The sequence below is a fragment of the Anser cygnoides genome, chromosome Z, assembly GCF_040182565.1.
Source record: "Anser cygnoides isolate HZ-2024a breed goose chromosome Z, Taihu_goose_T2T_genome, whole genome shotgun sequence".
NCBI classification, from domain to species: Eukaryota; Metazoa; Chordata; class Aves; order Anseriformes; family Anatidae; genus Anser; species Anser cygnoides.
The window spans coordinates 61,878,687-61,895,338 of record NC_089912.1 but is presented as its reverse complement, the minus strand read 5'-3'; the positions used below and the strand labels follow the sequence as shown (position 1 = coordinate 61,895,338).

At 41.5% G+C, this 16,652-nt stretch overlaps 2 protein-coding genes across 19 annotated transcripts in view; one reads left to right on the top strand and one right to left on the bottom strand.

Moving 5' to 3' along the window:
* The window catches only part of MALT1 (MALT1 paracaspase), a 38,581-nt gene extending 24,822 nt beyond the window's left edge, over positions 1–13,759 (bottom strand). For 4 of the 5 annotated variants that reach the window (XR_010827468.1, XM_048079729.2, XM_048079730.2 and 1 more), the window contains exons 1-10: positions 13,464–13,759; positions 12,073–12,239; positions 8,917–9,038; positions 7,928–8,078; positions 6,711–6,889; positions 6,024–6,120; positions 5,253–5,285; positions 3,363–3,389; positions 2,239–2,271; positions 91–294 (exon numbers count right to left, since the gene is read on the bottom strand). Coding sequence is in view for 4 of the 5 variants with exons in the window: in XM_048079729.2 (XP_047935686.1) it covers positions 91–294; positions 2,239–2,271; positions 3,363–3,389; positions 5,253–5,285; positions 6,024–6,120; positions 6,711–6,889; positions 7,928–8,078; positions 8,917–9,038; positions 12,073–12,239; positions 13,464–13,624 (1,174 nt within the window). In the remaining variant the exon portion in view is untranslated. The remainder of the gene's footprint in view (positions 1–90; positions 295–2,238; positions 2,272–3,362; positions 3,390–5,252; positions 5,286–6,023; positions 6,121–6,710; positions 6,890–7,927; positions 8,079–8,916; positions 9,039–12,072; positions 12,240–13,463) is intronic. The other variant, XM_048079731.2, reaches the window with a different exon arrangement.
* A 52-nt stretch (positions 13,760–13,811) lies between these two features.
* ALPK2 (alpha kinase 2) overlaps positions 13,812–16,652 on the top strand; it is an 89,648-nt gene continuing 86,807 nt past the window's right edge. For 3 of the 14 annotated variants that reach the window (XM_066987807.1, XM_066987806.1, XM_066987805.1), the window contains exons 1-2: positions 13,812–14,626; positions 15,428–15,743. The gene's annotated coding sequence lies outside the window, so the exon portion shown is untranslated. The remainder of the gene's footprint in view (positions 14,627–15,427; positions 15,744–16,652) is intronic. The other 11 variants (XM_066987811.1, XM_066987810.1, XM_013195099.3 and 8 more) reach the window with 6 other exon arrangements.

Here is a 16,652-nt window from a genome sequence, read left to right as displayed (position 1 = left end):
AGGGAACTGGTAGAGGTAGATATATGATGTTTGTGTGTTTCACATATCATGAAACTGACCTATTTCAGAAGGGATCCCACATGTTCTTACCATATACTCCTCTGTCGAGGAGAAGCAGAAATTCATCCACGGCATTTCGCATCTCAGACTCAGTAAGATCCAGCAAAGAAACAACTTTGAAATCCATCTGTCTTAGCAAGTTGGTCAATTCATAGACATCCACCATCGGAGCCTTGAGTCGGGGGTGATTCCAGTAGTTCATATTTCCAATTAAGAGAGCTACTTTGTCTGTTGCTGCAAAGACAAAGGAAAAACAAAACCGCAGCACATTTGTTGTATTCCCTGGATTCAATACCTTAAATTTAATTTATTCCAAAGCAACAATAGTATCCAACATCACTTCAGGCACAATATTTGCAAGTCATTCTGTATCAACTATACAGCTCAACTCAATTCTCATTCAAAGAACAAAGAAACATTTCAGCATGTTCTGACAGTCAACATATCTGAAACGTGAGGCATCTAAGACAGGATAATTTATCAAGAAGTGAGTCACTAAGACTATATGTCATTTCTTTAACTTTTCCTGAAAGCACAATTACTGAATTCCTCCATACAGAGGGAAATTTAATAAACATGGAAATTCTTAAGGCAAGTTGCTAAAGCTATAGCCGGTTATACTCCACCACTCCCACCCCCCAGGCCAGCATTATGACAACTGAAAGGAACCTGCAGATTCAAAAAATCTCGTGCTTCTTAAAAATAAAACAAAACAAAAAAAAAACCATCTCACACACAAAAGACCACTTTCATATCTCCAACTCCTACATTCACATCTTGCTAAAACATGGTATGTTTTAAGTAGAAGCTTTTACTTAAATAACAGAAAACTTTATTTAGGTCAGAAGTGAAGTCATTTTTTTTCTGTTTGTTAAGGTTTCTTTGGTTGCTAAACAAAAGGTCCCATTTCGTTAGGCTTCTTCTTCTGTTGCTGTAGTTAAAAACTGAGAGAAGAGGAATTTAAAAACTGGGAGGGAAGCCTAATGATATTCTTATAGCTGGAGATACATTCATGCTGATTTTAATACAGCCAGAAGTATTTCTGTCCCGAGTAAACAGAGCAGCTATGAAACTGAAGAAAAAAATTTACATTGAAAGAAGTGCTTCAGAGACAGGTAGTCTCATTTTTATCCAAAAATTGTACGCCAAGGTACAGAAAGGCATTTATTCAAAGCAAGGCACTTCTCCTCTGGTTTATTTGTTACTTCTCCTCTCCAAAAGGAACTACTGTCCTACTGCTCCGGTTGCAAATAGGATCATATGACTGCCCCAAATCTGCTTCGGAGTCAGTAACCCCACATACCCAGGAGGCATCCTCTGTCCATAGCCTCAGCATCTAACATTTCAATTCCTTTAGCAAGATTCCCAACGCACTTTTAACATTCTTGCAGCTGAAAAACCTTCAAAGTCTTGAACAGCGTGGACTATTTTAACGGCAGAGAAAGATGTACAGTGACAGTAGAAGACTGGTTTTGAAAAATACTTTTAAAAGTGTGAGTTTGCTATACAATTTAGAAAAGATGAGCCAGAACTGCACTTACACTCCCCCTCATGCTGAAGAGCCTGAGAGAGGTAAGATTTTGACATAGTCTGGCAGCCCTTCCACCTGGTTTGGCACTGACAAAGACAACACACCTGACCACACTCAAGTCTATGATGCAAAGTTAAGAATATGATTAAAAATCCCCACCAACTGTTCTTCAAAACACATATCCTATCCATCTACCTCAGCGAGCTGCAGCTCAGGATCAACAACTCCATGCACTGTGCACAGTTGAAGCTGAGCTTGCGGGCACAACATACTCTCGTAACAGACAACACCAATCCCTTTTCTCACCTCACCCTAATGCCACGATCTCCAACCGCTGAAGTATTCAAAATAATGGTGTAACACACCTGTTAAGGTCACAGCCAGAGGAATTTGTAACAGTAAACTGAAACAGGCAAGAAGTCGCAGACACTCCACCAAGTCACTAAAAATACTGGTGCCCTCACCACAGCTTACTAGCCAAAGGGCAACCAAACATTATAAAGGGCTATAGAAATGCAGGCGTCTCCCTCCCTGCAGCTATTTCACAAGTTATTTCATAAGCAATGGCAGAAAAAGCAAAACTCAGAAGCAACTTTATCTCCTAGATAAGAAATACAAGTGTTCATTACATCTGCAAAACTACTTACCAAAAGGTCTGTCACTTGATTGTTCTTGTAGGTCTGCATGAAATCAATTACAAGAACAGATCATCAGTAAGTACAGTCATAGTTGTCAGCATCAAAAAGTGAACTGCACGTTCCATACAGCAACAGTCTACTAGTAAGGCTTTAATAACTTAATTTCTTTGCTGGTTTTAAGAAAATAAAAGTGCTTTTTTGTTGTTGTTATTTACCTGATTTCTTTGACCTCCTCCCAGCAAACATACCCCAGTAGGATATGAATGGCTAGTCCTATTTATTAAGAAATATTAGAAACTTATTTTGAATTTTACAAACTGCATGTCAGCATTTTCAGTAATGTCTGAAACAGTTCATATTCTCCAAATGAAATGCAGATATGTAAGATGGAGATAGTAGCAGAGATGACAATTGGATATGTGAAAAATCTTTTATTTTGTACTTCACAAAGGGATCGTAAAGCCGATGCCCTGCAAAGCCTAACCCTGGATAACATGTCACGACAACACTACTGAACTATCTTTCAGTGACTAAGCCTTGGCAGAAGTAAACGTATCTTTGATGTCTAACCCAGGAAATTATGACTTCTGTGATTTGATATTTTAGGAACACTATCAGAGATAATCCCTGATAGGGTATTATTTCAGACTTTTGTTTCTATAATAAATATCAAACAGGCTTCAAGTCACATTAGCTCACTCCAACATGAATTTATGAAATATACCAACTCAATCTATCATTGGTGACAGCCAGACATCTTATACTTCATTCACCGTAATCATCTTCAAAAGCAGCAACATAGTAAAACTTAGAGCTCAACAAAGCCACAGACAAGAAAACAAAACACGATTTCTTCTGCATTTACATAACAAGCATGTATGCAGTATAAAAGAGCAGCTTTGTGTGATTTTGAAAAGATAATAGCAACTCTATGGTTCATTGCATATCTTCAAGTTGGTTTATTGGGACCAGTAGGTGGTACTGCCCTTAACATGATACCTGTCACTAATAAATCCCCAATTATAAACACATCCAAAAAATGTAAACTAAATATTGTAACCAAGCTAGGCTTCATTGAATTGTAACATGAAATGAAGATGTGAAATTAAAGCTTTTCAAAACATAGCACTTACCTGTTTTTTGAAGATCACTTAGATCTTCTGTGAAGAAAAGCACCAATAAAATTCATAGTTTAAACAAGATACAAAAAATATATATTCTATTAATACATACATAATTAATATATCTATGTCATGCCATTATTAGTTAAAGTCAAAAACTAGAAAACAAGCTATCTTTCTAAAATATTTTTGGCTTTGTATTTCTGTAAATCTAACTTTATGTTTATTGCACATGCACAGAAGAGAAAATCCTGCATCAAAATACTAGAATCATAGAATCATACTAAGGTATACTAGACACAATATTACAATATAGCTGAAAACAGAGGTAGAAACATACTATGCCTCAGGCCCACAGGCATGCGAGCAGCTTGAATGAATAAGGAACAAGACATCAGAATCTGCCATGTGAAAAATAGATGTTTTAAGGACTGCTTAAAAAGCAACATCCTGAGCAAGAAGTCTTACTTCGTAAGGCCACGTATATTTAGAAGGATATAATTTTCAGATATATTTTTCAAACACTCTAAACTATCAGAGGTTTCACCTATCTATTTTCAGAATACTGGAAACTATGAAAAAGAAAAATCATTTATACGAAGCACCAGAGGTCTCTTGGAACAGGCCTGCTCCACACAGCGGAGCACTAGGCAGATCTTTCAAGCCCCAAGAGCAGGCTCACATATCCACACGGGAAACTCTAGTTAACTGAAGTGAAACTAGCATGAGTTTTAATGCAGCTTAGTAGCAGAACAACCTTAGAATCATACAATGGTTTGGGTTGGAAGGGACCTTAAGGACCCCTCTGCCACGGGTGGGGACACCTCCCACTAGATCAGGTTGTGCAAAGCTCCATCCAACCTGGCCTTCAAACTTGCATCCAAGCAAACTGTAATTTGAGTGCAGACCCCAGCAGTTAATACAGTGGTTATCTTCTTCTTCAAAGGCTTGTTGAATTACAGACAACTAGTAGGCTTCTGCACAGTGCTCTATCATGTAACGTAGACACCTCTTCAAGCCAGAAAGCATGTTAAGGCTCAAAGAGATGTCACAGAAGCTATGCTGTGGAAGTGGCTGACGCTGAAATTTGTGTTACTCGTACATACTAGTACGCAACAACCTCACAATGTCAAACCTTTAACAAAGGAGCTAAAGGGGAACATCAGCTCCAGTTAAAGATTGAACAAGAAACGTTGCACAGCAGCTTAATTCCAAAAAAAAAAGAGTAAAGAGATGTTTATAGTGCCTTGCAAAACAAATGCATTTGTTTCCTTCACTGCTGGTAGATCAACTTGGGGCAGGGCAGCTTCTGTAAGCAGCCTTACATCTTTATGTATAATACCCCGCTGTGTAAATTTTACAGACTTTAAGAGTCTCAGTAATTAATTGATAGCATCAACATAAAGGTCACAATACAACTCTTCCCATGGTAGCAATGCAAAGGAGAAAAGAAATCAACCTAATAAGGCTGCTGGCAACACCTCTTGCAGACACAGACCTGACAGTGGAACCAGCTCTATTCAGCTCTTTAAGGTCATCCAGGTCCATAAACATACCAAGTTCTTCTTGCAAGGATGTTGCTTCCTGGAGCCCAGCTAAAGAGATCTCAACATCTTTGTGTTTTAACAGAAATTATAAGTACAGGGCACAAAAACAGTACAAAAATCAAAAAAAAAATATCGCAGAAGAAAGCTTGCTTTTTTTCCCCCCATAAGCTTTAGATCATGCTATCAAGGCAAAGAAGAGAGAAGCACATGCAGAAGGAACGTTACATCACACATCAGTGTTTTAAAGCACACTGAAGCTCTTAACCCACATATACTTTTCAGCAATGCACTTAGTAATACATCATCCCAATCATTAATCTTTAAAAATTGATTGACAACTAAAGAGTTACTTTACCTTCTGTGCACTCCACTGCCATAGATTTCCTTCCTTGTGTTTTAAGCGGGGGGAAATTGGAAGACAATTGCTCTCAGTTATGAGAGTTAGCACACAAAATGGAAGAAAAAGGTCACTTCCAAGCTTCTCTGTAATCTGGCTCATTTTACAGCAGTATAAATCTTTCAGCACTGACTGTGATACTGTATAGTAATTATTACTAAAATTCAGGAGTATTAGAATGGTCTTAGGATAGGAAAGAACTTTTCATATGAATTATGCAATAGTAGTCCCAGATAAATCTAGAAGCTATATAAACAGATCTCCTCTTTAGTTTACTGCAAATACATGCACACCCCTAAACAGTTTTATATCCATTTATTCCACTTGCTGTGAATAATCTCACCTGCCCTGATTGCTAAAGAGCTCAGTGTAACACAGTTCAAATCACTAACAAGATGTTAATGAAATCGAGGTTTAAACTGTTGTCAAAAACAAGAATATAAAGAAAACAGTTCACCATCTGTTGATAAGCTACGCTCATACTAGCAATGCCAAAAAGTGGTAGCATTTTTATGCTAGCTACCGTAAAAACCCAAAGCACTTTATAACTTACAGAACTTTAAAATTGCCTTTGCTGTCAGCAAGCAACACTATTTTAACAAACGGATAAACTAAAAATATAGAAGATTACGTGCTTGGCTTAATACTAGAAGTCTGAAAAGCAAGTTCGAGTGATAGTGAAGAAATTGATAAATCAGCTGACCTCTATCAAACTGAAAAACTCCTTACCTACAACAACTTCTATCTTCTTGCTGTCTTGGTCTTCCTGGTCATTGAACACGTGACACCAATATGTTCCCCCATGTTCCATGTCCACACAAGTTACCTACGTGAGCACAATCACAGTCATCCTGCCAGGCCCCAGAAGAATATCTTTATCAGCCTCATTTAAGCCCCCACATAAGAAACAGTAAAAATTAAAAGCAAAACCTAAACAAATCCACGATTTTCTGATACCCTCATTCTACAGTAAGCCGAACAGCATGCATTCTAGAAATGCTTTCAAGAATTGAAGAAAGAGTGCAAATCCACCTAACAGGCCTGAGATGCTTTAAGCGTTAAATGTAACAGATCTTACAAATCACAGAGCTTTGCAGTCTGGGATAGAAATACAAGCTTTCACTTTTACTGGTACTTAATCTTTGTTATGTCAATAAATCTCTCTAATCCAAAATACACTGTAGCTGTCCACCCCATGACTACCACCTGAAACATGTTCAGGATTACAATTTTGCACCCTGGAGCCTCAGAGCCATATTGGCATTTGAGTAACAAAACAGGATAGCTACTTAGAAACTGTATTTGCATAAAAGGTTATCAAGGCTATGACAAAGTTATTTTCTTCAAGGAAGCTTTATGTAGTAAGCTAAAGGTGGTTACATATTAATCCCCCAAGAGCACTCTGCAGTAACTTACCATGTAGACATTTTTGCTCCCATTTGCCAAGGGAAATCCATTTCTGAACCACTGATATTGAGGAATTGGGTTTCCAACAGCTCTGCATTCTAATACCAAAGCATCTCCCACTGTCAAGTTTTGTGGCTGAGGCTGAATACAAATGCATATCTTCTTTTCAGGCAAACTAATTAAGCTCCCTTCAAAAAAACAATGACAACAATGAAAGGAAAGAGTCTTTTCCATTCATCAGTGTGCTTATCTTGTTTGCTTGGAGTGCAGTTAACCCCTCATTCCATTTCCACAGAATCTAGGTTTTCTTATGTGTCCAGGCTTTAAGCATACAAGTATTATGAGCTTCTGTGTAAGGTAAGACTTTTTTCTAGTGGCCAGGAAAGCACTGAAACTCAAGTTCTTCTTTACCCAGTATCTTTATTCTCAGACAGGCAGAAAACAAATAGGTGGTGGACAAAAATTCCTGATTATCAGACCAGAACCCATAGGACAAACATGCATAAAAGACTGTGTCTGTGCTCAGGTTAAAAAAAAAAAAAAAAAAAGTTAAAAAGTACAAGAATCCTTTAGGAATTCAAGGGATTCCAATACACTGTTTTCTATCTATTCTTATCCGCTATTCATAGAATCATAGAATGGCCTGGGTTGGAAGGGGCCTTAAAGATCATCCAGTTCCAACCCCCCTGCCATAGGCAGGGACGCTACCCACTAGATCAGGTTGGCCAAGGCCCCATCCAGCCTGGCCTTGAACACCTCCGGGGATGGGGCATCCACAGCTCCTCTGGGCAAACTGTTCCAGTGCCTCACTACCCTTACAGTGAGGAATTTCTTCCTAATGTCTAATCTAAATCTATCCTCTATTAGTTTAAGATGATTCCCCTTTATCCTATCATTATCTACCCAGTAAAGAGTCCCTCTCCATCCTTTTTGTAAGACTCCTTGAAGCACTGAAAAGCTGTTATTGTGGAACTTTGTTTCTCTTCTGCTTTTGTAGCCAGTACAAGAGCACAATAATTGAGTATCACCCTTTTAATCACCCTTCTCCCATGTCTGCACAAGACAGTGATGGGGACCCGAGTTTCTCTAACAAGCAGGAAGGCAGACTTTCAGAAGACCATGTTCATCCAATAAACGCTCACTCGAACTCTAGAGAAAAACAGACTTCAGCTTCAAGATACAATCCACACAGAGATGTCCCACTACAAAAAGCTTCTGCCACTCACCATGAGATGCACCCTGGAGATCGCAAACTTCTAGTCGTGCCCACTGACTGAACGCAAACGAAGATTCACTGTTCACTCGACAGATGTAGAAGCCAGCATCATTTACTTTCACTGGATTCAAAACCAGTTCTGGAGAATTACCATAGGGAACCTGAATCACACATGAACCAAGAAATACTTTGATTTGATTGATTTAAGCTAAACTAAGATCAAACATTAGAATATTTATTCAGCAACTCCTCAATATTAGAATATTTATTAACAGCAGCCTCAACTCTCGTACTTGCTTAAAAATTTTGGATGAGAAACTCTTGCTCTACACAGTTAGTAGCTTACAGAGGGACTTTCTTCTAGGCATTATTCATGTGCATCTATTTAAGAGGCTTCTGAGCTTTTAAGCTGGTTAAATAACTCTTCCTGAATTTATTTATTTTGTAGGAAGATAATCAGGACAAGAAATACGAGCATAAGTGCTGCTGTTCAAACTCCAGAGATACTGGCTCACATACACTCCGGTATTTTACCCAAGTCTGTGACACCACTGAGTTCAGGCCTTCAGTTGCTCAGTCTTTGGAACCAGTTTCCATCTGTCTAAAATCAATGGTGACTGACATTTATTCCACTGCAGCAGTTTCTCCTCAGGGTGTGAAATTTCTTGGTAGGCTGAGACACAACTAAACTTACAGTTTTCAGGATTAGTCTCCAAGGATGAAGAAGTGCTCTGAATTCACTGAACCGCCTCACTGTTTTAACACATTGATAGGGTCATTATAGCGTTTATTCAACTTCTATTTTTATTAGTAGATGAAGCAAACATCTCCCATTATAATTAAGAGTAAGAGCCTTCAAAAAATTTTGGAGAGAAATTCCCATCTAACACCACGAATATCATAAACTAGTTTATGTAGCCATTAGCTATTCTTTTCACCATATTTTATATACATACATACGTGTATGTGTATATATATAAATTTTCTTTCCTCTATTACCTCTTTTTCCTGTTTGAACCACTGGTAATGTACAAATGGGTGTCCTGTTGCCCAACAACACAGCTTGACAATCTGGCCAGAGAGCACTGCTTGAGAGTCTGGCTGTATGACAATCTTTATACCTTTAAAAAAGAATTTAGACATAGGAAAGTGATTAAGAAATACAATTCAACCATTTAAATTTGCACTTAAATTATCTTCCAAGCAAAGAAAGTTTCTGCCATTAATTATACTTGAAAGTAATCTGGTTTTACACAGTTCCATTTAGTTAATTCTAAGACATTCAAAATTGTCCTCCATTACACAAAATCCACACCTGAATCAATCAGCACTCTATGGAATTTTATCAAAGATTTACAGGAGATGACTGATGTTTTAATTTCAGGAAACTTCCACTACCTCTTGCTCTCTACTCACTACAGCAAACACTACGTCCAATGGCAACACGGTTTCCTTCTGGGAGGGGTATTCCCACAATACACCTTATGGAGTTTGCTCACACCAAATGATTTATTTGAGTTGTTGAACTTCAGAAATGAGACAAGGCACAGCCTGAGGGAGCGTTCAAAATAGTAAAACCTAGTTTAACTGCAACTTACTGAATTTTTCAGGTATTGCTCATGCAACTTATTAGCCAACGTTAGTTTCCTTAATGGCTTTTGCTCCTGTAGAGCACAGGGCTGGGGCTTTCTTTTTACTAGGCTGCAAGGTAAAATTTTCCACTTCAGACTTTAAGTGCCAGGAAATAGTGTGAGTGAAATTCTGACACCAGTCTGATACGATCCAGTTGTTTTCTTAACCTAGACCATTCCAGAGATCTAATTACAGTACAACCCCCAAAACAGATCCGCTGTTACAACCAAGGTCACGGGAAGAAGAAGAGGGGGGGGAAAAAAAGTCATCTGCAGAACAGAAAGTTTAACCTCAAGGTGCTGACAAAGAATATATGCACCTCTGGCCAAGGTGTTCAGCAATGTTGAGTTGATAAGGCAAAAAGATCACTAGATTGAAGTATTATTTGCTATGGATGGCAAACGCATGTAACAAACCCAGTGGGACCACAAGCAACAGTACATGCTAATGACTAGATGCTACAACACTGGTTACAGAAAAAGCACAGAAACAGTGAACGGCGCAGAGGCACTTCATACCTTTTCATTATTCTCTGAAATTAACAATCAGATACAAAATACCTATTCATATTAAATGTTTCATTTTGATCAGAGTCAGTCTATTTCCCTGTATTGGGAGAAAGTAGGTTCCTTATTACTGTTTAAAGGAACACACTTTGCAGAAGCTGAAAGCGCAGTTTGGTACAGAAGCAGCATCCCAGACTGGTGGGGGAATAATTTTAGAGAGTAACGTAAACTAAACAGAAGCTGCAAGCAAAAATAGCTGCAAAGAGATGGCAAACAGCCCAGTACAAGGCTCAAGATTATAATTTGCTCCAAGCCTTCTTACTACACTCTACCAGGAGTTTTCTTTTTGTCTGCTTCCCCTCCCAACTCCCCGCTAGTGTTCAACAGCTTAGTCACACATGGGGACTTTTTCCTAACAGAGAATGCTTGAGGAAAGAAACCGTAATCATTTGATCAACAGGCTGAAACTTGAGCAGAAACACATGCGGTCAGACCGAAACGGAGATTCTATGACATATGGAAATCACAGGGTCTTTGTCTAGCAGGGAAGCGGGCTATGTTAGCTTCCTCCATACAGAATCTTATTCTGAAATAGTTGAGCACACAGGGGGCTACTCCAAACTAGCTACAGGACTTGAAAACTCCTCATCTATCTTTCTATAAAACATTTTCCCTCTAGAGCTTAGCTCCAGAGATGGATACTTCAGTTTTTCATTTAATACTTCCTCTGCTGTTTGTCTGAGTTAAAGGGAGCATTTTAAGTAGTTTTGAGCATCACAATCACCTAATATTAAACAAGACAGGTAGGATGTTTATAATGTCAATTTAAAGGGCTTTGCACTTTCCAAAAACTTCCACTTATTTTTTTTTAATCTCTCCTGATTTGCATCACTAACATCTCTTAAGAAAGTAGCTGAGAAAAGCAAGTCATCTGAAAGAACAGTATCTTGTACTCCTTAGAGTTATTACAAACAAGTTCTAAGAAAACTGATTCATAATGTCTTCAGTTTCGGTTATTTTCCTGTCATTCATTCAGCATTATATAGCTACTTCCTGCAAACATTACAGAATTTAATGTGTTAAAAAACACAAAACATCTGGCTTAACTTTCTGAATGATTACAAAGATACACCAACACTTCTTTGTTCATTCAACAAACCATGGTGCTCCTAGTACAGTAAAAATCAGCCGCCTTAACTGGATGAAATGGCTGCAAAGCATTGCTATTACTAGTTAACCTGAAAAATTCCACTGTTGTCTTAATAGTAGTTCTAAGTCCATGGCTTCTGTTCTCATGCTGTCCAAAGAAAAGAAAGACAGCTATCCGTATAGCAAAGAGCTTGCTAGCCTCATTCCCAATCCCCACTTTCATGAGGGGCTTTTGTAACTTCCTAGTAGACCGAATTTTACCACATCCTGAAGGACTATACTTGTACTCTACAAGAAGCACTTGGTCTACATGGTCTTACCCATGCATGCCCTTGCATTGTCCACACTTCTAGAATTTTTGAGAAGAAGCAAGCTGAATGAGTTAGCAAAAAATAATCTAGTTCCCTGCTAGGTTAGCCTTTCAGCCCAATTAGCTAGTTGGAATGGATCCAATATGCAACAGAACTGGTGCTAATTGAACAGTTCCCTTTCAATCAGGGTAAGCTGTGAACTGAAGTTCACAAAACCTGTAGCCTGAACAGATGGCTGGCAACGCTACTTGCCTTTCTAACTCAACCACTGCAGTTCTATAAGCATCTCCCAAAGGCCCAGTTTAATACAGTTAATACAAGTTAGCAGAGCAAATGACAGCACCTGTCACATCAATACAGCCAAGTCCAAGCTTACAACCAGACTGCATTAAGCCTGCCTACCTACTTAGCCTACTTTTAATCTCAGAATCATATAAACGATACCAGTTACTAGAATTCAAACACTAACAATGTTTTTATTTACTGCAGAAAACGAATACTTCAGTTTTTCCAGTGGAAAATGCCTAGTTTCACTGAAAGCACAAACCAGACCTGACCTGAATAGCTGAGACACTGGAGAGCCTCTGTATGCTCCAGGGCCTGCAGGAACTCCACCAGTTCCACCACTGTGCAACCCCTATCACCCAGCAGCTTCAGGAGACTCCAGCTTGGACTTCCTTCCGGCTCCAGGACTTTGAGGGAACATTGTTCTAAATCGAGAGGGCTACAAAATAATAAGACAAAGACATGGCTTAGACCTTCTTAATACTCTTTCTCAAAAAGGAGCTAGATTAAGAAAAATCAGTTTGAGACCAAAAAGAAAAAAAAAAAAAAAAAAGATGGGAAAATCGTAGCTGATTTGGGCTTTTTTGCAGTATTTCCTTCAGGTTTCAGAAGTCCAGAGGTTATATAGCGGCACTTCCACAGACAGAAATTAGTGAGTTGTATGCTGTAAAACAAGAGATGTTTGTACCTAACAATTCTGACCAAACATTGAGAAAACTTCTAATTTTTGATTTTCAAAGTCTCAGCAGAAAAACAAGTACAGCACCTTTCGTTTTCATGTGCCTAATTCAGAAGCGGTAAAAACTGAGTCAGACTCTAACTTGAAAGCCCAGGAAGACTTAGATCTGCAGAGTAGCTGTTAAAACAAGCGACCGCTGCAGCTTCACTGCTGCACACACGGCTACGGCTACAGCTGACAGCTCCAATAAATTTATCTCCAGCTATAAAGTTTCATGCTTTTAAACTTCAGTTTTATGACTTCATGTACTTTCGTTCACAGCAGATTGAAACAACACAGATGATAAGGGAATGGGTAATTATGGAAAGGGAATGCAAGTTTATGTATTACCGCTAAAAAGATTCATCAACATTTCCTTCGTTCAATCACAGCGCCACGCAAACCTGGAGGCAGGACACTTCCCTCATCAAGAAGAACCTCACTGTATTTCGCTGGGTAACACAGGCAAAGAAACGCAGCACCAGGCCTCTCGAGGGAGTCGTGCTGTTGGTCCCGGGTTGTTCCCCTGCATTAACAAATAATCGCCCCAGGGAAAGGATACGACTTCACAGCGCACGTTCAGCGCTGCGCTCGAAACGCCTTTCTTTTATTTTCCCTTTGAGACACTGCCCTCTAAACAAAATCTGGAAAGGCACTGAACGCGAAACGACCAGGAAGCGATGCGGCGAACGTGACCCAGGCAGGAAGCGCCGCCGCTGAATGCCCCCAGCCAAAGGAGCCGCGCTGCAGGCAGCAGCCGCCGCACGCCTGCGGCGGGGGCGCAGGGCGGGAGGCCCCCGGCGCCTGGCTGCTGCCGGGGCTCGGGGCCCGCTGCCCCGCGAGGCTCGCCCAGGCGCCGGGCAGCAGGGCGAGCCCCGCCCGCTTCGCCTCCTCGCCAGCGGCCCCGGCCCGCGCCCGGCCCCCCGCGGCGGGCAGCGCCCTCACCTCAGGCGGACCCTGCCGCGGCTCCCCGCTCGCTGCGCCAGGTCCCGCCAGCCCTTGCCGGGCGCCGCCCGGTCCAGCAGCTCGCTGAGGCGCCGCAGCACTGGCTCGGCCAGGCGGCTGAGGGGAAGGGACCCCGGCGGGCTGCGCGGCGGCTCCGACATCGCCCCGCTGCTGCCTCTGCCGGGGCGGTGCTCCCGCCCGGAAGGACGCGCCCAGCGCAGCCGCACGGCCCGGCCCGCCCCGGCCCACGCCGCCGGTTCCGTCCTGCTGCTGCCCGGCCCCGTCCCGCTACTGCCGGGCCCCGCCGCCAGCCTCGCCGCGGCCCCCCGCAGGGGGACGCCTGTCCCGGCCGCGGTTCGCTGCCGGCGGCGCGAGGGAACTGGGCGGGCTTTGGCGTCCCGTTGTGAGGCCGAGCGATGCCGCTGCCAAAAGCCACCGCGTGCAGCCGGGAGGGCCGGGGTCGGCCGGGGAGCAGCTCCCCTGTGGAGGGAGCGCGGTCGGGCAGGGCGGTGGAACAGGCAAAAGCGGGGTACCCGCTGGTAGCAGGGAGAAGGCGTTTAACCCGGCCGCAGGCGCTCCGCGCCTCACGCTCCGTCCCCGGGTGCCTGAGTCCCGGCGGGGGCAGGAGCTGAGGAGAGGCCCCCGAGCGCCTGCTCCAGGGCTGTGAGGCGAGCGCGGCCACGGTGTGAGGTGGATTCGCGTCTTCCCGGAGCTACAGGTTGCTCAAAGTGGGCTGAAAGTGTCTTAGAAATTACTCGTACTACCGTTTTTAATCAGTGACCGAGCATTCAGGTGTGACCGCCCATACTTCTGCAGCGTTTTCTTGTGTAGCTGCAAGCCTGCCTTGATGTCCCTGTGCGCAAACTGGAGGCCGGTGGCTGCAGTAGCGCAACGTGGAGACCAAATTAATAAGCTTGCTGTTCAGTGGCTGGTTGTCTCATGCCTGGCGCTAGTCAGAACTGCACAAAGACGCACACCTGCCTGCAGAGCTGGTAACAGCACAGCATCTCCCCTTGGTTTCTGTGGGGTCCAGCACCTCTGAAAAAAAAGCTATTTATTTAGACCTGAGTTTGCCTGGAGTGGCTTCTTCAAGCAGCATTAATCAATAATGTATTCCTCCCAAGTTATGTGCAAAACCAGTCTGCATGGCAGCATGGATACAGGTAAGACAGTGCATTTGGCTTCCTGATGACATGCATGTACCCACAGTTGTGTATGATACCAGGCTGGTGTCTTTCACCTGCCTTGGGCTGTGGACTGTGCTTGTTGGACACCCCACAGTGACAAACAGTCAAATTAGATCACGTTATACATGGCTTCAAATCCTGGTCTCTCATTCCTTTGGGGATTACTTTTTGGCTATTAAGCTATTGTATGAATCATAGATATCCCCGCTGCTCTGTTTGTTGCTGAACACACTTGGTTTTTTAGCCTGTGGCCGAGGTCTTGGGAACATCGGGTATCTGAAGTATTTAGCACCTTAGTTTCTGATAGCGAGCATTTTAGCTGCACTTTCTGCAAAACAAGAAAAAAAATGGCACTGAACTGGCTTTTCAGCCTTTTCTGAACTCCTTGAGCTGAGGGCACTTTGTGTAATTCAGACAAGTTCCTTGTGTGAGAATTGGCTTCTTGGGTAGCAGGCATGGGAATACTTTTTCGGGATTCATTTAGATATGTGTTTGATAATCATTGCCTTTGAGAAATGTGAATTGTTAGGTGGTTTTTTGTGTGTAGCGATTGTTAAAAGTTCACTGTTCACCTTTGGTTTCCTCAGTCTGCTTGTTAGGAAGAGTTGTGCAGATTTTCTCAGTGTTTGGCAGAATTTTTTGCATTTTTAATTTCAAGCAACTCAGAAATTCCAGCTGTGCCTAGCAAAGCAGTTAAGCACACTAAAGCATGTGCTTTAAAAGTGAGCCCAGTGCCTTATTATGAAAACCTAAGGCCAACACTTCCTCTCTCTTAAGGCCACGAGGAAATGCCCGTGGACATCTATGGAAGTAGGATCTACCCTCTCATCACTGCCAGCTCTCTCGCTCTCGCCCTCTCTGGCTGAAGTTTTCCTAGGAAGAGCCATCTGCTGTGTGTAATGAAATAGTCTCTCTTGGAAGACAAACTGCTGTGGTCAGACTCACTATACTAAGGTCACACTAGCAAAACAACACTGAAGAGCTTCTCAGCTTTGAAGCAAAATGCATAAACTAAATGTCTTCTCTCTTGTAACGCAGAGTCAAACAGCAGGCCTGGTCCACAACTAGAACTTAAAGAGTGAGCACATTAAGGGTAAGTGCACGTTTATGGTTTGAGAGGTCAAATTGTTTACAGTTTTAAAATGACTTGGCTACTTATTTCTCCTACGTTCAAACAGAAAAAATATTGTAGAAAATAGAAAAGTGATCGTAAAAGATAAATAAATGAAGAAGAGCCAGTTACTTTATTCTTAGTGCATGACATGAATATAGTGATTTACACTGTTTATGTAACAGTTAGTATGATTTGTTATTTGCTTATTGTAATGCAGCTCTTGATAGATTCTAGATATTTAGATTCTGCTAAATATTTCTGAAATTACAGTCTTAGGTAATATTTCTACAAAGTTTGAGCAAGACAAACAAAATTGCAAAAGCCGCACAAAAGCAAACTTTCTTCTATAAGGAATGTGTGACACTAGGTGTCCAGAAATATACATTTTATTCTTTTCAAACGTTTATTACATGGCCTAGTACTCATTAGTTTAAAATTTCTTCCGTTCCTCCAAAAAATCTGGTCACTTGGTAGCATGAAGATGGTTATCCGGCATGAATTGCTCATGCGACACTGTCAGATGCTTGACAAACGTTAAAAATAGATTAAGACAGATCAGTGTTAAGAGTTGTGCTATGATTGCTTATTTTAATTACTCTATATTAAGCTCTTCGTTAGAGATATGCAGAATGGTCACTTATTCTTCTTAGGTTTAGCCAATGAATTATAGCTGTGGTGTTTCCTTTACACTATGTCGCTGTTTACAATAGGTAGTACACTAGTGTAAGAAATTTTCAAAATGTCTCCTATGTAAGAAGTTGAAGAAGCACGGCATGTTTGCCAAGGTCACATTTTCCAGACATCTGCTTTTTGCACAGCCCAAACTTCGCTGTTTTATTTCTTATGCAAACCTTGTTAATACAACAGATATACAATAATTGGGTTAGA